The sequence below is a fragment of the Paralichthys olivaceus genome, chromosome 2 (assembly GCF_024713975.1).
Source record: "Paralichthys olivaceus isolate ysfri-2021 chromosome 2, ASM2471397v2, whole genome shotgun sequence".
In the NCBI taxonomy this organism is placed as follows: domain Eukaryota; kingdom Metazoa; phylum Chordata; class Actinopteri; order Pleuronectiformes; family Paralichthyidae; genus Paralichthys; species Paralichthys olivaceus.
This window is the reverse complement of record NC_091094.1, coordinates 14,184,408-14,206,582: the sequence shown is the minus strand read 5'-3', so window position 1 is coordinate 14,206,582 and position 22,175 is coordinate 14,184,408. Positions and strand designations below refer to the sequence as shown.

The 22,175-nt window shown below is 40.3% G+C and overlaps 1 protein-coding gene across 5 annotated transcripts; it reads right to left on the bottom strand.

The window, feature by feature from the left end:
* Window positions 1-297: 297 nt before the first annotated feature.
* On the bottom strand, window positions 298-21,195 carry srpk1b (SRSF protein kinase 1b). Of its 5 annotated transcripts, none has more exons than XM_020086833.2 (16): window positions 21,064-21,195; window positions 20,357-20,411; window positions 8,282-8,412; window positions 7,885-7,993; window positions 7,696-7,783; window positions 7,519-7,606; window positions 5,992-6,098; window positions 5,526-5,691; window positions 4,910-4,935; window positions 4,593-4,821; window positions 4,025-4,459; window positions 3,388-3,482; window positions 3,113-3,220; window positions 2,459-2,528; window positions 2,108-2,200; window positions 298-1,811 (listed from the first exon to the last, which is right to left on the bottom strand). In XM_020086833.2, the coding sequence occupies exons 1-16, from the start codon at window positions 21,074-21,076 to the stop codon at window positions 1,627-1,629; spliced, it is 1,998 nt and encodes a 665-aa protein (XP_019942392.1). In that variant the 5' UTR covers window positions 21,077-21,195; the 3' UTR covers window positions 298-1,626. The 5 variants fall into 5 exon arrangements, with proteins under 5 accessions (XP_019942392.1, XP_019942393.1, XP_069393520.1 ...); XM_020086834.2 differs by having other exon boundaries at window positions 20,931-21,069; XM_069537419.1 differs by lacking the exons at window positions 20,357-20,411; window positions 21,064-21,195 and adding an exon at window positions 18,431-18,609.
* Between the last annotated feature and the right edge of the window lie 980 nt (window positions 21,196-22,175).

The window sequence follows — 22,175 nt, the reverse complement described above, 5'->3', positions numbered from 1 at the left end:
TGATGGGACATCTTTGAAAAAAACATGTTTCAACACGTCTTTAAAATAAACATTTTATCACAATATTATTATTACTCATGTTGTCCTCTCTCCCAAGCAATAACCTGATAATTGTGATGGAGCTGAAAATAAAAATAAACTGTTAAACATCACAATACATATCATGCTCCCTAGATGTGTATGTAGCATAAGTAACCTGCATGATCCTGGCATGTTAAAAAAAATCTCTATGTGAGATAAAATCTATGTAAATCCTCTTACACAACAGTGTGATGCATGAGGCAAAAGCAGTGCAGATAGATCTTGAAAAATGTTTATTCTTATTACCTACAGAAAAAATTGACAACAAAATGAAGGGGGGAGACATGGAAAGGAGAGATTTTGTAGAAAAATAAGAAAAATGGTTCCATAGCCTCATTACAGCATCAATATTAAGTACAATCGTATTTTCAAATCCGTCACCTCTATGTGCAGCGGAGACAGTTGAAGCTTAACTTTTATATGGCTGGAAATCACCTGGACATTCTTCTAAAAAGTATTTTTTTAAAAATGCTAAACGTTGTAGCTTCTGCCTTCAATAGTCACTGCTGAGAACCTCCTCCGGAAACACCACACAAAGCCAACAGTGCGAGTAGGGAGAGATTAAAGGCCGACTCTTTGGTACACTGTACACACAGGATGAGGATTAACATGGACTGTGACTGGTTATATGGGTTATGGTGTATGAAGCAACTATTGACAAGTAAAAAACGATCCAGGTATGAAACGGCATCCAGCGTACCGTCTTTTGTTCATGCATGTGGCAAAAAGAATCGCAATATATTGTACCAGGATGAAACAGCTGAATTGAAAAAGAATATCTATACCAAGTCCTAGAATAAGCAGTGTGATTTCTGGATGAGATGTATGTAACGTATGCTTCCTAATCCTGTGCTGCTGTCTGTATACAAATGTACAAAAGGTTTTTGAGGTCTAAGCTAATTTACCAGCGCTGAGAGGGTTACTAGTTGCTCTACATGCCTGTTTGCACTATGCAGTTATTAATTCTGAGCACTTTGCACACAGTTGACAGCCAAAAGCATAAAGGTTGGCACGGCTAACATCTGGCAAACAGAGATGGGTCTAATAGATCAGAATGATAACAGCATGTGGCTTTCATGGCGATCTTTTTTTTTCCTGTTCTTGTAGACAAGTGCAAATTTCTTTTTAAAATCCAACAGAATTCATTATCTATAGCTAAAAGTACAGAGAGTAATTTGCTGCAGAGAAAGAGCTGGAGTTAGAAGCAAAACAAAGACAAAGCAAAGTCAAGTCCTCTGCAGCAAGTAAAAAAAAAAAAGACCCAGAAATATAGGGAGAGGCCCTCAAGTTCCTTCTATAACCAGTGTAATCCATAACAGGACAAAAACTAGGCAGCAGTCTCTCTTTTAACTGTTAAGATAATCTCAAATGTGTGTAGGTAGCCTCAGAGATCCATGACAGGAGGACGCAGACATGATGCAAGTCACAGGCTCTCGCAGACACTAGTGTGTGTGAGTGGATTTGATGTTATTTTTGAAGCCCAGAAACTTTAAACCTAACGCATCCCCATCCCAATCTGAGGGCGGTCGTGTGCACAAGTGGCCTCTAGGATGAAAGCCATGGGTGGGAGAGGCACTGGGCTGCTGTGGCTCTCCTTTCAGACACCAGGTCCAGCATGGGCAGGAGGAAGCTGCTGAACATGTGCGCCTCCTCCTTCGACCACTCATACTTTTCTACCAAGACATCAAGCAGACCCCACGGCTTCAGCTTGGTAATGTGACGCAGGTCACCTGGGAGGAAATATTTAAGTTCACAGTTATTATATAATATACAAAATAATGGTTTGTGTAATGAATCCACTGGATTATTTCTATGAACGTGAAATAATTTGATATGCAAGTTCTGCCCTCAAACCGAGCAGCCATTCCCTTAAGACATCAGGTGCAATGATGTAAAACAAGAGCTGAAAACATGATGTCAGGGATCTTTCTTGTAATCATTTCTGTTCATAATAAAACAGCAGTGGAACCAACCACAGAAAAACTAGCTCCAGCAGGCAGCTGGTGGCAGGGGCGGGTGTGTTTACCTTTCTTGGTGAAGAATTCCTTGGAGTATTTTCCTGCCAAGATCAGCTTCCGAGGAACTTTACCGAGCAGCTCGATGATCAGGGCTATGTGATCTACGTGGACGCAGAGAAACACAAACGATAAAACACCAAGGTAAAAAGAATTATTGGACTGAACTAGATTTTCATGGGCTCAAATCTGTTTGAATAATAAAATACTTCAATGCATTAGCAAGAGGCAAAGCACTGAGATCCAAATTTCATGGTGTATATTTCCACAATGAATCTAGCATTCACACTTTCTTAAGCCTGTATTTAAACACTGATATCTTGTGTTTTAGTGAGAGACGACTTAGGACAACAAACACTAACCTTCATCTCTAGAGTAGTCTTCTCCTGAGTGGGGTTCAAACAGATAATCTCCAGTGGCAAGTTCAAAAGCCTAAGGAAAGAAATCACACAAATGTAAGTACAAGCAAAACCAAACAAACAAGTAATGGGTTTAAATAAATACAAAGACATTTGAAATATCTATTTCTTATGTTCTTCTTTGTTTGTGTGAATCTTGTCTTTAGATTCATTCTGAGGGTGAGAAACATCTGATCTTCACTGACAATAGCTTCTCTTTTCTCAGCGTATTTCTCTCTAGTAGTTGTGTGTGTCTCTTTTTAAAGACACGTTTTCTACCTCCTGATCTACCATGAGTTCCTAATGAAGAGATTCCTGTGAAGGCAGCGAGACCAAACCCAAATCAACATGTTCTGAGGGAATTTAAAACTTCCTTTTGGAGTTTTTGACAATTGATGACTCTGAAGAGAAAGGTCTTCATGATTAGTTGCATTAAGTGCACATTACACACAGTAATAGTGTTAGAGACTGGTCAAATTAACAAACTAAAACTGTATTTGATTATGATAAAAATCCACAGAGTTAACTTCACCACTTCCTGCTACATTCAGTGTTTATGCCATCTTTCTTTATATTTCAACAGGAGTGTTGAATGAGTGTGTGTAAATCTTGTTCTACCATGCAGGCTGTGCTCCAGATGTCAGCTGGTGTGCTATAGCCGGCTCCCATCAGCACCTCAAGAGAACGATACTGCCTCGTCTGGATGTCGTCTGTGAAATGTTTGTTCTGTGAGAAGGAGAAAGAAATGTTGAGACAAAGAGTAAAAAATAAAGACGATGTTTTGACACTCGTAAAGTCAGATTTGAAACAACGGGAAATCTTCACAAAAGACAAACCTTTCAAGAGTGCTTCACTAAAAACCAAAAAGTTGAAATATATATATATTTACTCACCACCCAGCAGGCGTTCCCAAGGTCAGCAATCTTAACCTGCACCTTGTCAGCGTTGATTGGCTCCAGAGGGTTTACTAGCATGCTTCCTGATGCTCCTGTTAAAGAAGGGACAGAGAGTGATGGAGAATAACCCAAAAAGTGAAACACATGGAAGCTGACAGACTGAACCCAATTGCACTGGGGCTGGCACACTGCACCTGACAACTGGGAATAAAAAACAGAATCCCATTTCTGTCAGAGAGAATGCTGCTGCAGCAGCAGATTTGAGGGTTGAGGAACTTTAACTACATGTTTAACTAGCATAGCACTCATAAGAGCGCCTGACAAGGGCCCATACTAGTTTGCTCTCATGTCATTAAATGTTAAATCAATCTTTGCCTATAACATAATAACATTAAATATCGAATAATGTATGTTATTACCAAACAATCAATTTTGTTGAGTGTATAGATAATTATATAAAAGACATAAAATAATAAAAAACTATCATAGTTTACATAATCAATTGAAATTGTTAATATACATATATGTATATGTCAAAAGCTTCATAAATGCTGGAGCAAGAGGAGGCAAAAATTATGAACTGAATCTACATAGTTTACAACAAAGGAAAATCAGGGTTTCTTTTTTAACTAACCGTTCTGACTGTTCTCCTCTTCTTCCCCTCGTTTCTCCCCTTGAGTGTCCATTTCCTCCTCCCTCTTCTCCTCCTTCTCTCCTTCCTTTAGCTCTACAGTGACAGAGTCTGGGCTGAGGGAGGCGGGGAGCTGCTGCAGTTCTGTGTCTGGGTCCGGGTCCTCGGGTGAACCATTGCAGGTCTGATGCTCTTCTTTGTTGCTTAATGTGTCGTGGGCCTGTGTGTCGTTTCCTTCTTGGTTTGCATTCTGTTGGTCCTCCTGCTCCTCTGTTGACTGCTGAGTCTCATGAACCTGGCTCTCCGGGCTGGCCTCACTCTCCGGTTTGGAGGCGATGCCGTTGTAGTTCACATCCATCTTGTTCTCCTCTTCGGCCAAATTCTGTTTTTGTTCGTTTCCGTCTGACGTCTGTGGGGGCTGCTGGTCAGGAGAAGTGTCTGTGGCAAAAATGTACTTAGTTTAATTCATATCACTACAGATAAGATTTTTTAAACCATAAATTCAATAACAACATTTTGACTAATATAAGTTATTCAACGTAATAATGGGAAAATGGATCTGGTCGTTTACCTGTGATGGCGTGGTTAGGGATGTCTTGCAGCGTGGCAGATGTGGACAGGGTGGCTGAGGAAGTCGTATCCTCTGTGGTTTCTGTCGTCGTCTCTTCATCGTCTTCGTCTTCACATCCTTCAAGTGCCACTCCTCCTTCCATCTCCTGGATCCTTTTCTCCAGCATCTCTGCCTGCTTCTTTTGCTTCTTCTTCATCTTCTTCTTTTTGTTCTTTGACATTTTGGCCATCTGGGCAAAGAGGACAAGAGAGTGAGTTTGGAGAATGACTTGATTCACAATATTCACATAGAGAATTTGGTTTAAACACATAACTCACTGGTTTGGGTGGTGGGGCTGTACTCACTGTGGGAAACAAGAAAAATAAGAGGATTACAGTGATGAATGACATACGTGGCGTATCTGACACATCTCTATAATTAGTATTCAGTTCGGGTAGCTGTGTTGATACACACCAAGCTGTTCTAATAGATAATCTCTGCAGCAGCACCCAGCTCAGCGAGAGTCACACACTCCTCTGAGCAAGCTGGTAATTTCCATAAGCAATCCAGTCGTGACTCATACTGTCACACAGCTAAGTGCTCCTCTTTTATTAGAAACACACACATGCCTTAAGGCAAAACCCTCACATTTCTGTATGATGCAAGTAACACACACATGCACACAGTGGTGAAAATCATCTTACTCTTACCACACAGTTGTTTTATTTTGTCCAATCTAAGTAAAATTGATTAGATCAAATGATCCGTTTTAATAGTAAAATATTTAGTTAAATCAAATCAATACTATTACGATCATTTGCATTTCTACTAAATCAATAAAAGACATTGGACCTGCTGAGAAATCTAAACTGCAAACGTCTTGTCTCTCAGCAACATGCTGATCAAACCTCTAAAAGTTGCTGAGTGAGGAGCTGAGGAAAAAAAAGTAGTGACCTGCAGAACCTGAGGGAGGTGCAGCACCACTCTTCTGCCACTGTGTAGCTTCAGCAGCCATTTTCTTGATGTAGGGCTCGTTGACAGTCAGCAGGATGTTCTCTGGTTTGATGTCCGTGTGGATGATCTTACACTTAGTGTGAAGGTAGTCTAAACCCTGCAGAACCTGCAGTGCAGCAGAGATGCATCATCAGCTTACAGCAATTTCTCATGTGTCTCCTGCTATGGTTAAAAATTGCAAATTAAGCTGTAGGACAAATTCCCTGGAGTAAAAGTACAAAATCAATTAACCAGAACCTTCTAAGGTCCTTCTAGACAGAATATCAAAATGTACTATTGTGTTATAAGTTGCTGTTTTCTATAATCGATACTGGAAAGGAAAAAATGGTATAGTAACATCTCAACCATAGAGCCACCAGGTTTCTGTCTTGGTCAGTTAACTTGCGTTTGTGTTGCTGTGCAGTACCTGTTGAATGATGCTTTTGACACAGGGCAGGGGCAGGCCTTGATAGTTTGATTTGATGATCCACTTCAGTAGGTGATATCCCAGCACCTCAAATACCATGCACACATCTGAGGGCACGCACAGTCAAGGACTAATAAAATCAATTGAACCGATAATGCACAAACAAAAACAGGGAAATTCTTTATCAAGAGTCGACTTTTTTTTTTGCAGAACAGCTGAGTTTGGTACTAGAGACACATATGTAAATTTCCCAGTAATCAAAACTGACACTGACTGAGAGACTGCCCTAATTGAGTCTCCATAGAAACACTAATCATTGCCCTATGAAGGTATTCCATGCATGTGGACATGCCTTCAACGAACATCACAACAGTTCACTTCAGTTTCCAGAGAATGAATGGGCACCATGGTGTGGAAATTTTCCCATCAGGTAATAAACTTGTGACAACACAACATTTAACAAGACTTGTTTGTTCTCTTTCTCTCTCTCCCTCCCTCCCATGCCACTCAATCTCAAACATGCTGACCTGTCAGCCAATGAGACGGTAGACACTCTAAATATCCAATGTTTTAATTATCTTGAGACACCAAATCCTCATCATCATCTGTCAACTCTTTCATCATGCGACAAGACTCGTTTACTCTGTGATGTGACACCACTTTATAACAGTAGCATCAGACTAAGTATTGGTAACAAGTAACATGGGGGCATCCACTGATAGACCAAATGAAACAAACTAGTTTTACTTCTATAAAAAAAAAGCTGGTGCTGGAGGTGGTGGAGCTGGTGGGTTGTGTAACTTGCATGTGCCTGAACACAACACAACACCAGTAACAGACTCCCGGGCAGACCTACTGAGCATGCTGCATGGACACAAAGCTGTAGACTGGATGGTATAGGAGAGAAAGAAAGAAACAACTGTTACTGCAACAGAGAAAGAGACTGTTATACTTAAAGATGACGAGCGCACCGAACATCACATGAAGATCTGTGAATCATGAACAGTGGCGGCAAGCGTGAATTTGGAGAATTTAAACTGCTACATGACTGACACTCAAATTGTATGAATATTGTTTGTTTTCAACTCAATCATTCTTCTGGAAGTCTTCTTGAGAAGAAGTCTTCTGAAATGTGGCTTTTCATGCACAAAAACAATAACTATAATAATTAATATGTATCCAGAGACGACGCAGTCCTTTCGTTGTAACACCCAAGTAGTTATTTGGTCTGGAATGAAACCAAATCATGCATCCCAGACATCAAACTGAGACAGCATCAAGAGGAAATGGAACGACGAAAACACCTTCAAACTTTTCAGTATTTTTTATATTTTAAAATGTATTTTGGTTCAGTTTATATACAAGATATTACTTTTAAAACCTGCGACTTCCATAATTTAGACTATGATTAGTCTGTTTAAATTTGGAAAAATGTTGTACATACAATAGAAATTTCATTGTGGATTTCTGTACTTTGCAAACACACAAACTGTTTGTTGTTGTCAAGTTTTTTCTCAAAGAGGATACGAGTTCCATTCATGCCCGAAATTTTGAAGTCATCTAGAAGCTGCACCACTTTCTCTCTGCTGGGGTCACCAGGATCCGTGTTCCTTACCTGACAGACAAACACATAATGGTATTTGAATAAAAACTGGAGTATGAGCCAGAGTGGAAATATTCACATCATGACGACCGTGTGCTTACAGATTTGAGCAGCTTGATCTCATCCAGAGCAGTCTCTGTGTAATGCTCAGCACTCTTTACAACCTTCATGGCCACAAAACGCTTCTCCCTGAAAAACACAGAAAATTAATTCAGTCATTCTTTTGGGACATTTTCACAGATTTCCCTAGAGATAATTCATTGAGCCTGATGGGAAAAAAATTTACTTACTGGATGTCCCAGGCCAGCCACACAGTGGAGAAGTGGCCCCAGCCAAGCTTACGGATCACATGGTATCTCCCGTTGAACAGATCTCCGATTTTCACATGGTGATATCCACCTATCCAAAGACAGACAGACGGGCGGTTTGTACACATGCAGATCATATCAACCAATGTTGTTTTTGATATCTGAAGCTGGACAACAAGAGGATTTAATTCAAAAACTATGCACAGAGATATTTTGCAAAAACACAATATTAAAAATAATCTGAGTTCATCTGTGTATTATCACTAAAAACATGCTGATACAAACAAAGATTAAATATATGTTTAAAGCCAGTGCCATAATAACAATACTACATTCAATTTTCTATTATCTGAGTGAAGCAGTATGGGAGAGGTCCTACCCTTGCAGTAGTCATTGGGGTCCTCCTGCTCATCATCATCAGAGCCCAGGATCTCCTCGTCCTGCTCTGGGAGGGGAGAGTCTGCCTGACCTGGCTGAGAGCCGCCGCCACCACGACCATGAGGCTCTGGTCTAAAGAGAAACAGAGAGAGGGATGGTAAGAGGGATTAAATGTAAAAAAAATGACAGAGAGGAACATAAAAAAAGATAGGGAGGAAGAAAGAAAAGTGCTGACCCCGAGACTTAAATTCAAATATGTGGTTTCTAAAATGGCTCATTTCCACTTTGTGCTGTAATAAAATGCTCTTAAAGCTATGGAACAAATATGCACTGATGTCCCGGTGCAATAATCAATGTTACACCAGGACATTACGATGAAGATCAATTAATATCTAGGCAACAACTCAGGACTATTTACTAGTAATCACACTAAACTTAGCTAGGTAGGAAAAAAAACACCTTTTCCATTATTGTTAAAATATTTCAAGCAACTTTAAGAATAAAACTGCAAAAGCGTATAATCAATATAAATATTAAATATAATAGAGTTTTACAGTCTCCATGAAAAAGACTATATAGTGACAATAACATGAGTAACACTGGAGTCAAAGTGGCAGCTTTATGGAATCCTTTTAGGGACAGGAGTGTTTATGATTCAGCTCTTCTTAACACGCAATCAGCACTTGGGCTTTAACCATTACAACTATGTTTTAGTTTACAAGTGTATTTTTGAAAACTGAATATTCAACATTGACTGTACTAGTGCAATGCCCATTATAGACCTGCCTGTTTGGAATGTGCTGGTTACTTGGCCTGTGGCAACGGTGGTTACAGCTTTATACCTGAAACTGTAAAACCAACCTGCAGCAGTTGAGCTACAGCAAGTAAAGACCTGCTGCGAGACTCAGTCCATAGAACCCTGAGGCTGCACCACTGCTGCTGCATAAAGAGCTGTTCACCTGTTAAGTGGTTGTAAAGCTCGACAAGAACCTAGAACCCTGAACTGGAGAATCAGTTGTTATTGCTGTTGATGTGATTGACAACATCACTTACGCTGATGAGTCCCAGCTGCGGCTCATACAGAGCACAGGTCACCTGTTTATTCAATGTTTATTCATGTTGAACCCATTGTGTGCACTTCCTTGGGCCCTTAGAGTAAAGCCAATGAGCAGAATGGTTCCGGAGACGAACAGAGATTTCTGGAATTATTTGATTGTCTTGTGGAAAACATAGACTTCAAGCACTGCAGGTGTACAGGCTGATAAAACACAGAAACATCGGTCGCCCGTGAAGGACACAAAACCCCCCACAGGAGAACAAAAGTGGATCAGATCGGCCAAGTGGCCTGATTACAAGAGATGCTGCAGAGCAAAGCCATTTCACCTCTTCTTTCCAAACATAAAAGAATTATGAAACAATATAAAAACACAGCATCTGATTTCTTTTATTATATTTACACTCAGTTTTTCTACTTTTAAGTGTCATTATGGTTTTGAATCACTTACACATACACACCTCTCCATCATAGCACATTTCTAAATTTAGAAATTAAAGTTAAATTTGAAGTTTATGAATCTGCATTGTCAATTAGTTAGACGTTAGGGAGAAGTACCTATGGCTGGTTACAAAGAGAAGAGTGGAGCAAATGTTTTTCTTCAAACCCTCCTGAGGCTGGAGTACCACCACAAAACTACACAGTATTAAAACAGTGGGACTCCTTCCACTAAGACCTTATTTCATAAAATTTTAATAGTATTGCTGAATAACTGATGTTGATTCCACAGTGCTTAAATGAGCAGGTTGTGTTGTGCGAATCTCAACATGGCAGAATCAATTATTAAAACCAGTCCTCTGGTTGCTCATAGAGGACAGCGCATTGGAGGGTAACAAGAGAGCAGGTTTGCTTCCATGAAAATACCTCACATAGGATTTAAGCTGGAAACTCAGACCAGTGAAACAAGCCGCTCTGCAGACGGTGAAGGTGCAGCTCATCACTACAACCACCACAGAGAACGCCTCCAGGTGCTGTCCATGGTGCTGAAAGAAGAGATGGTACTGTCTCTGACCAGCTCCACACAGTGATAGACACACATGAACAAAAAATGACATTGACGCCCAGTGGCAGACTGCACACATCAAGAGCACCAGGACGTGGCCTGGTGGTCTGCCTTGAACTGATAACTTGAACAACAATAATACAGTGTTTTTGCTAATGCTCGTATTGCCCCCGCTGATTCAGGGTCACGGCAGACATACATTAAGTATCCTTGCACTGTGCTGTCCTCCCTCACCCGCTGACCAGCGCTCACTTTACATGTTAACAATACACACCAACACTAATCAGAAGTTATTGGGACCTGTACAGTATTTGAAGTTTACTTTGTGTTTGTTTGATTCGCATTTAGTCTAGTTTAGAAGACATGTACTTAAACACACTGAAAAAAAGAGTCCAACATTTTGCACGCATTCCACCTGCCACACACAGCACGAGACGTAAACAGCCAGGACATCAGGCATAAAGTGATCGGGAAGATCTGGATTCATGATCCGACATCATAAATAACTACTAAATAAATGTAATTGTTTTTTTTGTATGAGGAGCAACAGAGACGGGCAGACACAAACACACCTGCAGATAGAAGACTTGACGCCTCTCCCCGACTCATGTAGCAGCTACAATTATTACAGCTCCACTATCTGAAATCATGCAGCCATGCACCCGTTTCTAATAGTATTATAACAAGTCGCCAGTGAAATGGAAGGTCGTGGTCAAAAGAAAAGGAAAAGTGGAGCAGAGAGGGAGAGAAATAAGAAGAGAAAGGCTCTGGCCCCAGATGCACCCAAACACTGCAATAGAGGCAACATGCTCGTCAGGAGGGGACCAGGTCAGTCAAATGACACTCACACTGTACAGCAATACAGGACAGCTGTCAGACCAGCCTCCATTCCGAAACACACGGTCAAACTAGCCTCGACTCAATTCCCGGTGCGCATTGTTGCTGAAAGCGAACTTCCTGTAGATGGGATGTCACATTAGTTCGTGAATTAATGAAATAAAATTCATTCATCAAATAAAATACACAAATTAATTGACCTTAATGAAGTTATAATAAATTGAGACAAAAACCAAATCAATGATTTCTCCCACTGTATGAAAAAACGTAATTAAGACATTTTAAATTCAAGCAACAAAATAACAGACTGTCATTGAGAAATTACCTGTTTCCACACGCTTACTGCACTTCACAATGACAAGTCACAACCTAAAAGTCTCACTCTGACAATAGGACATTCTAATGTATAATTTCAAAGTAAAAGCCCATATCATATTTTTACTGTTTTGCTTGTGTCAACAGAGGAGATTGTTATGGTACTTGACATTTTCTGTTCAGCGCGTTGTTTTGTGATGTTGTCTCAACACTAAGAGCTGCATTAAAACAAAATCAAGACAGTTAAGTTAGTCTGATGCAAACATAGCTTTTCACTAACCAAACACCATGAGTTCTCAAACTTTGTTAGTGTATTACCGCAGACAGCTGATCATGCTTCACTGTGGAGTTAAGTAAGGTAGCATCCAAACAGCCTCCAGCAAGAAATCCTGCACAGCAGACAGATGTTTTCCTCACCAGCAACAAAGTCTTTCCTTGCACCCCACTATGGCTCAGACAAACAAACACTGGCCGTGCGCACAGCAGCACTGTGTGCTTCGAATTTAGAAGTGGCGTTTCAGCTTAAGCCACTGATGTCAAAGAGACAACACAGGTGATGGTGTTGAGAAGGATTTGGAACTAATTAAAGCAAGTCATATTATCTCCTAAGCTATAAGAAGGCCTAAGCAGTGTATACACATACTCTCTAAAGAAAACCATTTACAGGGTAGTATCAGTGCTTCTGTTACTATTATTTGTTGGTGAAGACGAATCAAAAACTGACTCATTGGTTTGGTTTGATGACACTTTGTTGTGATCTGCTTTCAAACAACATCAAAGTCATTAGGATTAGCATGCCAAGCTAATCAGTTCATTGGCTTAGGACTGAGCAGAGGGACCACTTTGGTTGCATCTCAGCAAAAACCAATGCCCACAAAGCTGTGTCATATTTAGCAGCATGCTGATCTCTAATGTTGGTTACTGTTCCTTGTGGGTAAAAAGCAATTACAGTGTTGATCTGAAGTCAGAGGTGCAGAGATTAATAAATGAAGTAGGACATTTTCTTCTGTGACAATGACTTTTCAAATGATCAGAGAAATCATGTTTCTCAACGTCAGACGGATCCAGGACAGATGCAGAGAGCAATATCAACGTTTGATGGAAAATACTGCAGTCTGTTTGAATATCTGCCAACGTGCGTCAACATCGACGGATACATCTGTCTGGTTTCTGTGTGGGAGTAATACTTCAACGAGAAGAGAGACAGAAACTAAAGATTTTAGATTGTTCATTCTGTGATTACGTGTCAACATTTTCACTCATCTGCTGTGAGGATTTTCTCTCCCTTCTTAAAAAGAAAAAAGGTGTTGCTGGAGTGGGCATGCTCACAATTATTCACTATCCTCTACAATACCACACGAGCAGCATTTATGTCAGTAAACATCAAAACTGCTTAATGGTTTTAGGTTTTGAAAGAGGAATCCTGCACGTCCTGTAATTTAATATGTGATAAGTTTTGGTCTTGTGGACCTTCGTCAGATAAGCCTGACACGACAGTGTGAGGGGTTCCTCTGCTTTCACCTGCACAAGGTATACATGGCCTTTCAGTGTAGTTTTAGGTTTTAAAAGCTTATATTCAATGTTATCATTGCTAACAGTATTTAGATAATGAAAGATGAATTTGCTGCCTCCAGTCTCAGTCTACATTTTGATACTGACTGTGGTTCAAGCTATTTTAGCACATTCCTGCTAGAACTTTGTCAGCATACAAAGTATTCACTTTGTGTAGGCTATGAACGCAACAATTTTCTTGGATGCAGACACAGTGATCAAATCAGAGCAGTACCTGGGTCCTGCATTATTGACACCATATTTCTTGATGAGTGAGATGGTGAGGGAGATATATGAAAATATATATATTTTCATATATCTCCATCACCATCTCACTCATATATATATATATATATATATAAAAACAATGTTGGAGAGCAGGTGAGATGGAGAGACAGAATGGAAGAAAAGAGGCAATATAGAGAAATGCGAAGCAAATATGCACAACATTAAAAATGTCTTTAAAACCAAGAGCATTTCCACATTTAATACCACAATGGATGATTGAGCATTTAAAGATCGTGCGTTTAAGTTTTTTCTCTCCACTGCAGTACACCAGGACAGTTCTACGTCCTCTCATCTCAGATGAGAAAATGGACAACAATCAGGATACTTCAAGGACTTCTGCAACACTCAAGACACATGGACATAACTCAGAATAACCTGCAACTGTCTGTCATGCCTGCTCCCACACACACTCACACACACTCACACACACTGTGCTCTTACCTGCAAGAAGCACGGATACCCATAGGATGTGATGCAGGGAAGAGGACAGGAGAGGAGAGTGTACAGGTATTAGAAAAACACTCTCACTCCATCCACAATGATAAAAAAGATGGATGAGAGGACGAAAAACAGGGAGAGGAATGGAAAGTGAAAAGTGGAGGTGGGAAGGAGAAAGCTATCAGAGTTGATAAATGAAATGCAGAGATTATAGAGGAAGGTGGAGGCGAAGAGAAGAGGAAAAGAGGGGGTGTGCACAGAGAGGAAGAAGATGAAGAAGAGGAAAGGAAATGAAGAGGAAGACTCTGCTGTAGTCCTGAAGCACAGGGCACCACTGCACACTCACCAACACCCTCACTCACTTTTTCTCTCACATACTCACTCACTCTCTCTCCCTCCCTCCCGCTTTCTCTGACCGAGAACTCTCCTTGGCTGTCGTCAGCCTCTGGCCCAGCCCCCTTCACCAACAGCTGGGACGTGATTGGGCGAAGCAACCCAGCACTGCATTGCAGGTGAGGGACGACATCAGCACCCCTCTCCTCCCCCCTCGTCTGACCAAAACAACACTGTTCCCTCTTTCCCCTCCTCATCTGTCCATCATCACCACCATCTCATACGCCTGCCATTCCAACAGTGTTACACTCATCAGTTTGTTATTGCAGTGAAACAGCTCTGCTACTGAGACTGTGTGTGCACTCATTATTTTCATTTTGTATGTCACAACTTCATTCCCTCCTCAAAACGATAAAAATTAATTATTAATGTCCTTATACTCCGATAACACAGAACTTAATTTTCAAATGATAAATGCTGGTTGTTTTTGGGTCTGTGTTGAGAGTTGTTTATTTCCACTCTGACTATTTGTTGGTAATTACATAAATAATAATATTTCTGTGTGGTGTTTCTGATGCTAGAAATGGAGCCTGATGGTCATGTTGATCTGCTGATGAGTATGTTCATTCATCCAACATTTAAGCTAGCCTGACAAATTATGTTGTGGATATCCGAGACGGGACATTAGAAGCATCTAGAAAACAATGAATCAATGTGGTGCTGTCAACCCTTGTCCGATTTTATTTTAATGGTGTAAAACATCCTATCTGGACTCTTTTGAACAGTCTCAGCTTTGTAGATAAGCAGCACATGACCCAGCAGATACTGAGAAAACCAGAGGGTATTTATACATGTCACGGTAATAAAAAAAAAAAACTGTCAAAGCTTCTTGAATAACATAAACACAGTAGACCCATTGAAAATGTTACTGGTAAAATCTGTGCCCTACTGTGACAAGTCAAAATTTCTGCTTTGTTAAAGGCCTAAAAAATCCCTTATGTCCACATTTATGCACTTATGAGTAAGTGGCATTTTATCCGTTTAATTATCAAAACCTAACTGGAAAAGTTCTCTACTGATTTGAGCTAAATTGATTTCACGTATTTGTGCTACAACCCATGGCACTTTTATTAACGTCTGAAAAGGGATGTAACGGTATGGGATTTTACAGTACGGTACGGTGACGGTGTTAGTACAGTATACCACAGTATTTCACGGTGATGGTATTTTATTTTTTTTAAGATTTTTTTTGGTACTAGGGGCCGTGAAATAACCAACAAAACAGACAAGTATCATTCTTAGAAGAAAAACATTGCTTTATTTAAGCAAAATGTGTGTGTGTGTCTGTCTGTAAACCACCATAATCTCTCTCTATCAAATTCGGGTTGCGCTTTGGCATGATGTCACTGCCATGCGCCAAACAAACAACTAATCTACAAGTGAACAAAGCGTTGCAAAGCGATGTAGTGATGCCTTGTAGATCTGTAGACATCAAGACCATGCCGTTCCACGGAGAATGAAAGTGACGTACAACAACAATAACAATGCTCTTTCAATGAAACATCGTAGACCGGCTACAGTGGGATTTATAATGATTCATTTTACCTGCTTGGACTTAAGCTGTGCATATTCTTTTTTATGCCACTCACAGAGATGGGACGTCATTTAACGTCCTTTATGGATTCATCCAGTTGTTTTGGGTAGCTAAAAAACTCCCAAACAAATGAATGGAGTCGCTTGGCCGGAGGATAAAGAGGTGGTGAAGTAGGGGACAACGGGTCAACCGGGCCCGCGGGTAAATCTACCTCTGGTTCGGAGTCTGCCATCATCAAGCCATGCTTTTTTCATGTGGGTCTCGCGTGTGTTTACCAAAACTACCTTTTTGATTGGACTGTCACTGAACCAACTAAAAGCATGCAGCCTGCCCTGAACTAAATGGAATATACACAGGTAGGAAACGCTTTTTCAATCTACTGCTGCAGCTGTAAAATTAGACTATAATGTGACTGAGTGACGACTGACCACCACTGATCTTAATGCGAACGTGAAGTGAAATGTTTTATTTGTGAGTTCCCTACTCGTGTAAGTGGAGTTGCGCCGGCAATGCCGCATTATACTAAAATAATTAATTAATTACCGTCACCGTGAGCTTGGAAATCTCGCGGTGTCACCACCGTGGCTTTACACCGCCGTGGCTTTACACCACCGTGGCTTTACACCACCGTGGCTTTACACCACCGCGGTATACCGAAATACAGTATACCTTTTCACCCCTACGTCTGACCCAGAGATGTGAAGGAACTGTATGTACGAATATTATGCAGTGATTATCAGTGCACCTCTAAATGTTCAATGATCAGCATCTGGTAACTGCCTTTATTTTTTATATTACAGTATTGAACTGGGGGAAGAGCAGGTTGTCCACTAACCAGAAAGTTGACGGTTCGATCCCCATCTCCCCCATTCTGCATGCTGAAGTGTACTTGGGCAAAATACTAAACCCCAAATTGCTGGCACCGTGTGAGCGATGTGTGACAGAGAGTGCTGCACATAGACGCACTGTATGAATGTGCGTGTGTTAATGGAAAAACTGTACTTTAAAGCACTTTGAGTGTAACACAAATACAATGTATGCACATTTTTTCTGCAGTCTTTATCCTGTAAAATAAAATTCATCATCGCTACATGTCAGAAAACATGATATTAATACCTCTGTGAAAGGCTCATATAGGTCAAAAGATGAATCTGTGGGGCTTTGGTTTTTCTTCTTTTCTAAAACCACAATATAAATATTGAAATTAAAATCTGAAATTAAACAATTCCCTATCAAGTGTTGAGTCTCTTTATCACATGACCAAGACATCACAAGAGAATCAGAATGTTTGTATTTACATGTTAAACTTGAACACTAGGACAATCACTCTACTCTAAACTAGCTCTACTGTAAAACTTTAGCATCGTCCATGATTTGTTTTGACAAAACTGGACATTTACACCTCCAAACCCCTTTTTAATTAGCTGATACTTAAATGGTCTTGTACACAAGGAGCTTGATGAATGGCCGCTCTAAGTGAGGCCTGGGCCACATTTCCCTACAGGCCACTTTACGTCTCGATCACTCCTGTGGACATTACGCAGTGTCAGTGTCTCCTGGTTTCTCTTGGCCGTGTTGTTTCCACACATCCAGTCCTATCTGATCTCAATAAAATAAAGGGCACAGAAGAAGACAAAAGCTCTTGGGGATGGAGTGCAGCCAAAACTTTACATCATCCCCTCTGTTGAGATAAAATCAATGCAAAGTGACAGGGCAGCAGAATGAAGCAACAGCACTAGGCAACTGTACCAAGGGTGCAATGCACACAAAGTGTAAATTAATGTGCTGCACGGATTTCTCTTATATTACCAACACCTGCTGAAAGAACACGTCCAAGTGTGCTCAGGATCTATGCACATGTTAGATAATGGCATTAAAATGTTCCATTAATAATGTTCTCTCTCATGGGGCTGTAATATATAGGGTTGTATAGGGAGAGCTGAGTCTTTCATGTTCAGACCACAGTTTGATGTACACACTGAGCATAGATTGCATGACTTGTACTATAGAGAATATCGAGAAAGAGGCATTCACAGGGAGGACACTACGGCTTTGTGTACTACAGTACAGTTAAGCCTCTACAGGCTTTTCTTAGTTCACTAAATCAAATCTTTCTGCACAAAAAGCTGAAGCCCTGACATATGATGTGATGGGGGAAAAAAAGGAAAAAAGAAAGAGAGAGAGATAGAAGGACACAGAGCTGCACATGATAAAAGACCTAAAGGGTTATATAAAGAACCGCAGCTATGGCTGTGAGAGAACAGGGAGAGATGAAAGCAAAAAAAATACAAAAGAGAGAAGTGGTGCTGCTAAATACTCTGCAACACTGGCTACTCCTCTTCAGCCTACTGGGTGCACACTGAGTCATAACATTACATCTGGGGCACAGAAAGTTATAGAAACAATTAGTTTCATGTTTGAAGAGATGCAGTGAATGCAGGAATAAAACAGGGTGGAACTATTTTAAAAGCTGAGAGGGACCTCATCAGTCACGCTCTTGCTCACGTGCAAACAGGCAACCAAAAGCACACAAGCAGGTAGTCAGGTACACACAGTATAGTCAGCATCTGCTTCTTGATGAAGTATTACTCAAACCATCAATAAGTCAGCCATGCTCTGTGTAAACTGGCCGACTCCCATCATCACACGTTCAACAAGCAGAGCAGACGTGACCACATGACTCAGACATCTCATAATCGTTATCAAACATACGCAGGAGGATTGCTCCGCTACTCACTTGCATGTGAGACCGCTCGCTAGCTTCACCACGGCGATATTGATGGAGAAGATCCAGTCCAGGAGCCACATGACCCAGAGTACACTAACCAACTAACTAACTATACTAACTCAGCAGAGGCAAGTGGCAATTAAGAGCCTTTCTAAGGCTGCTGGGACCTGCTCTCTCCTGTGGCTCCTAAACTGAACAGTGGCTACTGCATGCTCTCTCAGCACAGTAGCCACAACGGAGTGAAAAGAGAGGGAGGGAGAGTGTGTGATGGGTGGAAGGGCAAGAGAGGGGGAGAGAGAGAGAGAGATGAGGAGTCGAATTACGCTTGGATGCTTGCCACTCTTGATGGTTACTGACAGAAATGATGCATTCTCGACTGAAAGCTGCTGCTGCACTGCACCACTGTTACTGCTGGTGAACATGAATAATGATAAAAACGGGCAGTTAGGTTATTGTAGTTTGACCGGATGATCAGCAAGGTCAACAGCTTGTAGAGCAGCAAAGTGACACACAGTTTTATGGATCATGACATTTTAAGGATTTCATCAGTATCACAGTGATCCAGAGGGAAATGTCTGCACATCCGTGGGTACACTGCGAAACAGAACTAATAGCTACGTCAGCATATTTTAAATGGTGCCATTTTGCCAAAATGTAATAAAAACAAGGTCCCAAGTAGCCTACAGCATATCTCACTGAACAGCCACAGCTTTATATGGTAAAAGTACTGCATTTATATAATACTGTTCTAGTCTTCTTCACTCATCAACGCACTTAACAGTACAAGTCACATTCCCTCATTCATACATCGCTACTATACACTGCAATTTTTCACCATTCACACATCGCCTGCACAGCCACAAGTGGCCATCTGGGGGTTTAGTATCTTCACTTCTGACTACACAAGCCAGGGATCGAAGTACCAACCTTCTAGATAGTGGACGACCCACTGTACCGCACGAGATGCAATAACATATAAATATTTATATATATATATATATATATAGTTACAAGTAGTAGTAGTATAGTTACAAAATCTTGCAGATGAAATAAAAATATCACTGTATATGACTAATCAACATTGACAAAAAACATTTTTATCTACCATTTTGCTTGATCTCCCAACATAAATGAATGATATAGTGGGGATGTGGTGACTAAATTGATTGGTTTGTATTTATATTGCCATTAACAACTTTAGCCTTAATGTAGTTTAAGACTGAATGTGGTTATTGTAGAACCTTGAGCTCCACTTGCAATTTAATTTCCATGTAACAGGACTGACCATAAAGCATGGTGTCTGGACTTGAGTCTGAATTATTATTTTTATTTTTATTTGATAAGTTAACTTCAGATGAATTTGTACCTGTACACTGATCTGCCACAACATTAAAACAGGTACAAGGTTTCAATGTTGTGGCACATCAGTGTAATTTTTGAGTGAAAACATCATGAGGATTATTCAACATTAAATTTCTGCCAATAGATCCCTTTCAATCTTACACACTGGACCTTTAAGTTTTAGATTAACAATCTATCAATGATATAATCATTGTGATATCATTTTCATTAATAGCAACACAACAAAGGTTCAGTATATATTGATTATGTACACATTGTGTGAGAACAGTGAGGAGGTATAACACAATAGAGCTACCACAGATGTGTCTTTGTCATTCTCTGCTCATAAAAGAGTTTAAAACCTTCACTCGGGTGCAAATGTCAGTCTTTAAATTTAAAAGAAATGACACTAATTACCGCGATAATAGTTGATGTCAATTGATCATTTTAGGCCAGAAACCTCAGTTTAAACCCCAGTTACATGTCCCATCCTTTTGTTTTCCATCCAATGAGAAGAAGCAGGTGAGCTGAACACATAACCCTCTGCTTTGTGTTTCAGGAGGATACAGAAAAAGTTAAGCATCTTCATCTTACTTTTTTCCAGGCTTCCTGGGCTTTGTCCTCTTCTTCCTCGCCTGCATCGCGAGCACTGCAAAGCACAGAGAAAACAGTGTGACCCAAACTAATAGAAAGCTCCGCACCTCACGTGTGTGTATCTGTCCGGACCCTGTGAGGTCGTGTTGTAGTTTTTAGGTCTATTTCCTTGTTTCGGGTGGAGAGGAGCGGATGAGCCTCCGGGCTGCAGGTGTAAAACAAACAAACACGCAGTTCCAGCTTTCCCTAGCATCTCTCAGCAGCTAGCGTTAGCAGGTAGCTGGAGTAATTAGCCTCGGCGGTGTGTTACCTCCAATAAGAGGCTTTTTTTTAAAGTTAGCAGCCACAGGAACTGACACGTTATTCACAGCAAACAGTGCGCAGTTTTATTTGCATCACACATGTCCCCGGTAAAGCTTTGGTGGTTTTACAGACTGTGCGGGGTCACTTTTTATGTTGAATGTAAAAATTTTGGCGCAGACTCATACGCGGACAGATGCTAGTCTGACGGCTACAGCTAGCTAACTGTTAACACCCACATACACACAGAGCGGAGCGCATGGTCCACTTTTACTTTTCATATTCTTCTCAACACATCTGTCACGATCGATGCGACAATGAAGCGATCAGACGAACGTCCGGAGAAGACGCGTGTGTGATAAAGGAGCTGAGTGTGAGACGCGTTGAGCTTGAGTTAGCAACGTTACCTTTTCTTTCCATGCTGGTTACCAGTCAGCGCACAAGCTGCCTTCACCGACCGTCGGAAATATGGCAACTCTAAAATGCGCGAGATTGAACCACACCACCAGAGAGAGGTATGGCCTGTAGGGGGCGGAGCGTGCAGAGAACCAGTGTCATCCGCTGTTACACAGTGACACATGTGAAGGTATCTGGAAGATGGTAAATTAAACTTTTGATCCCGTGATATAGTTTCATCCTGGTGTTTGTAGCTTCAGGACTTAGAGACGTGCTCAAAGGAATGTGGGAAATTCCATCACCACATTGACTTGCGACACTTGAGGTGTTTTTCATTTCATGGGCACAGAGTGCAAAGAGTAATGCTGTGATTTGTTGGATAAATGAACTGAAGTGGACATATTATCCAGACTAAAGGGTTTGTTTATTTCAGTTGTTTCATGTTTCCTCCCTAGAGCTATGATCATCCTAGAAGTTTCTCTCTACTTGTGATTTGCTGCCACCCAGAGGTCTTACACTATTACAATAATAATAATAATAATAATCATAACTATAAAAATAAGTATCACCCTCATCATTGTAATCATAATATAAATAATTCAGGAGGCATATTCATGAATTTACTGTACAAGGTCATTATTGTTCTTATATCTCTATTTTTATTACTGTTATTATGTTTATACTTCCTTCTGTATTAACCATTTGTTTTCTATTATTTAGAACTTTGTATTTTGCATTGTTAAGTGCTCTAGAAATGATGACAATTATTTGTAAAGTCATACTTATAATAATAATAATAATGATAATAGTAACAGTTTGTATTTTTTTAGACAACCAATGACATAGACTTTTTAATACATTATAAATAAATATATGAAGAATCAAACCAAAACCAAATGTTAAAATCAGATTAGGAGGCAAAAAAAACCTACCAATACAACAAATGAAGAATCAAAAAGTAAAACAAAGGTTTGAATCAGGTTAAGAAGCGAAGAAACCCAACTACATCAAGTGACTAAAAGTGAAATCAAGGGTCAAAATCTAATTAGTGAGGGATATATACCTTGTTATGTATACAGATGTTTTTTCAGTTGTGATTTTAACAATATCTAATAGAGTCCAG

What these genes read in the sequence shown, in the direction of transcription:
- srpk1b (XM_069537419.1), bottom strand. Translation starts at nt 18,501, where the DNA reads ATGTGGCTCCTGGACTGGATCTTCTCCATCAATATCGCCGTGGTGAAG. An exon ending in ACCTCCCTCAGGTTCTGCAG is followed by an intron (nt 4,936 to 5,525) that starts GTCACTACTTTT and finishes TGTTTCCCACAG; the next exon opens with TGAGTACAGCCCCACCACCC. An exon ending in AGAGGAGAACAGTCAGAACG is followed by an intron (nt 3,483 to 4,024) that starts GTTAGTTAAAAA and finishes CTTCTTTAACAG; the next exon opens with GAGCATCAGGAAGCATGCTA.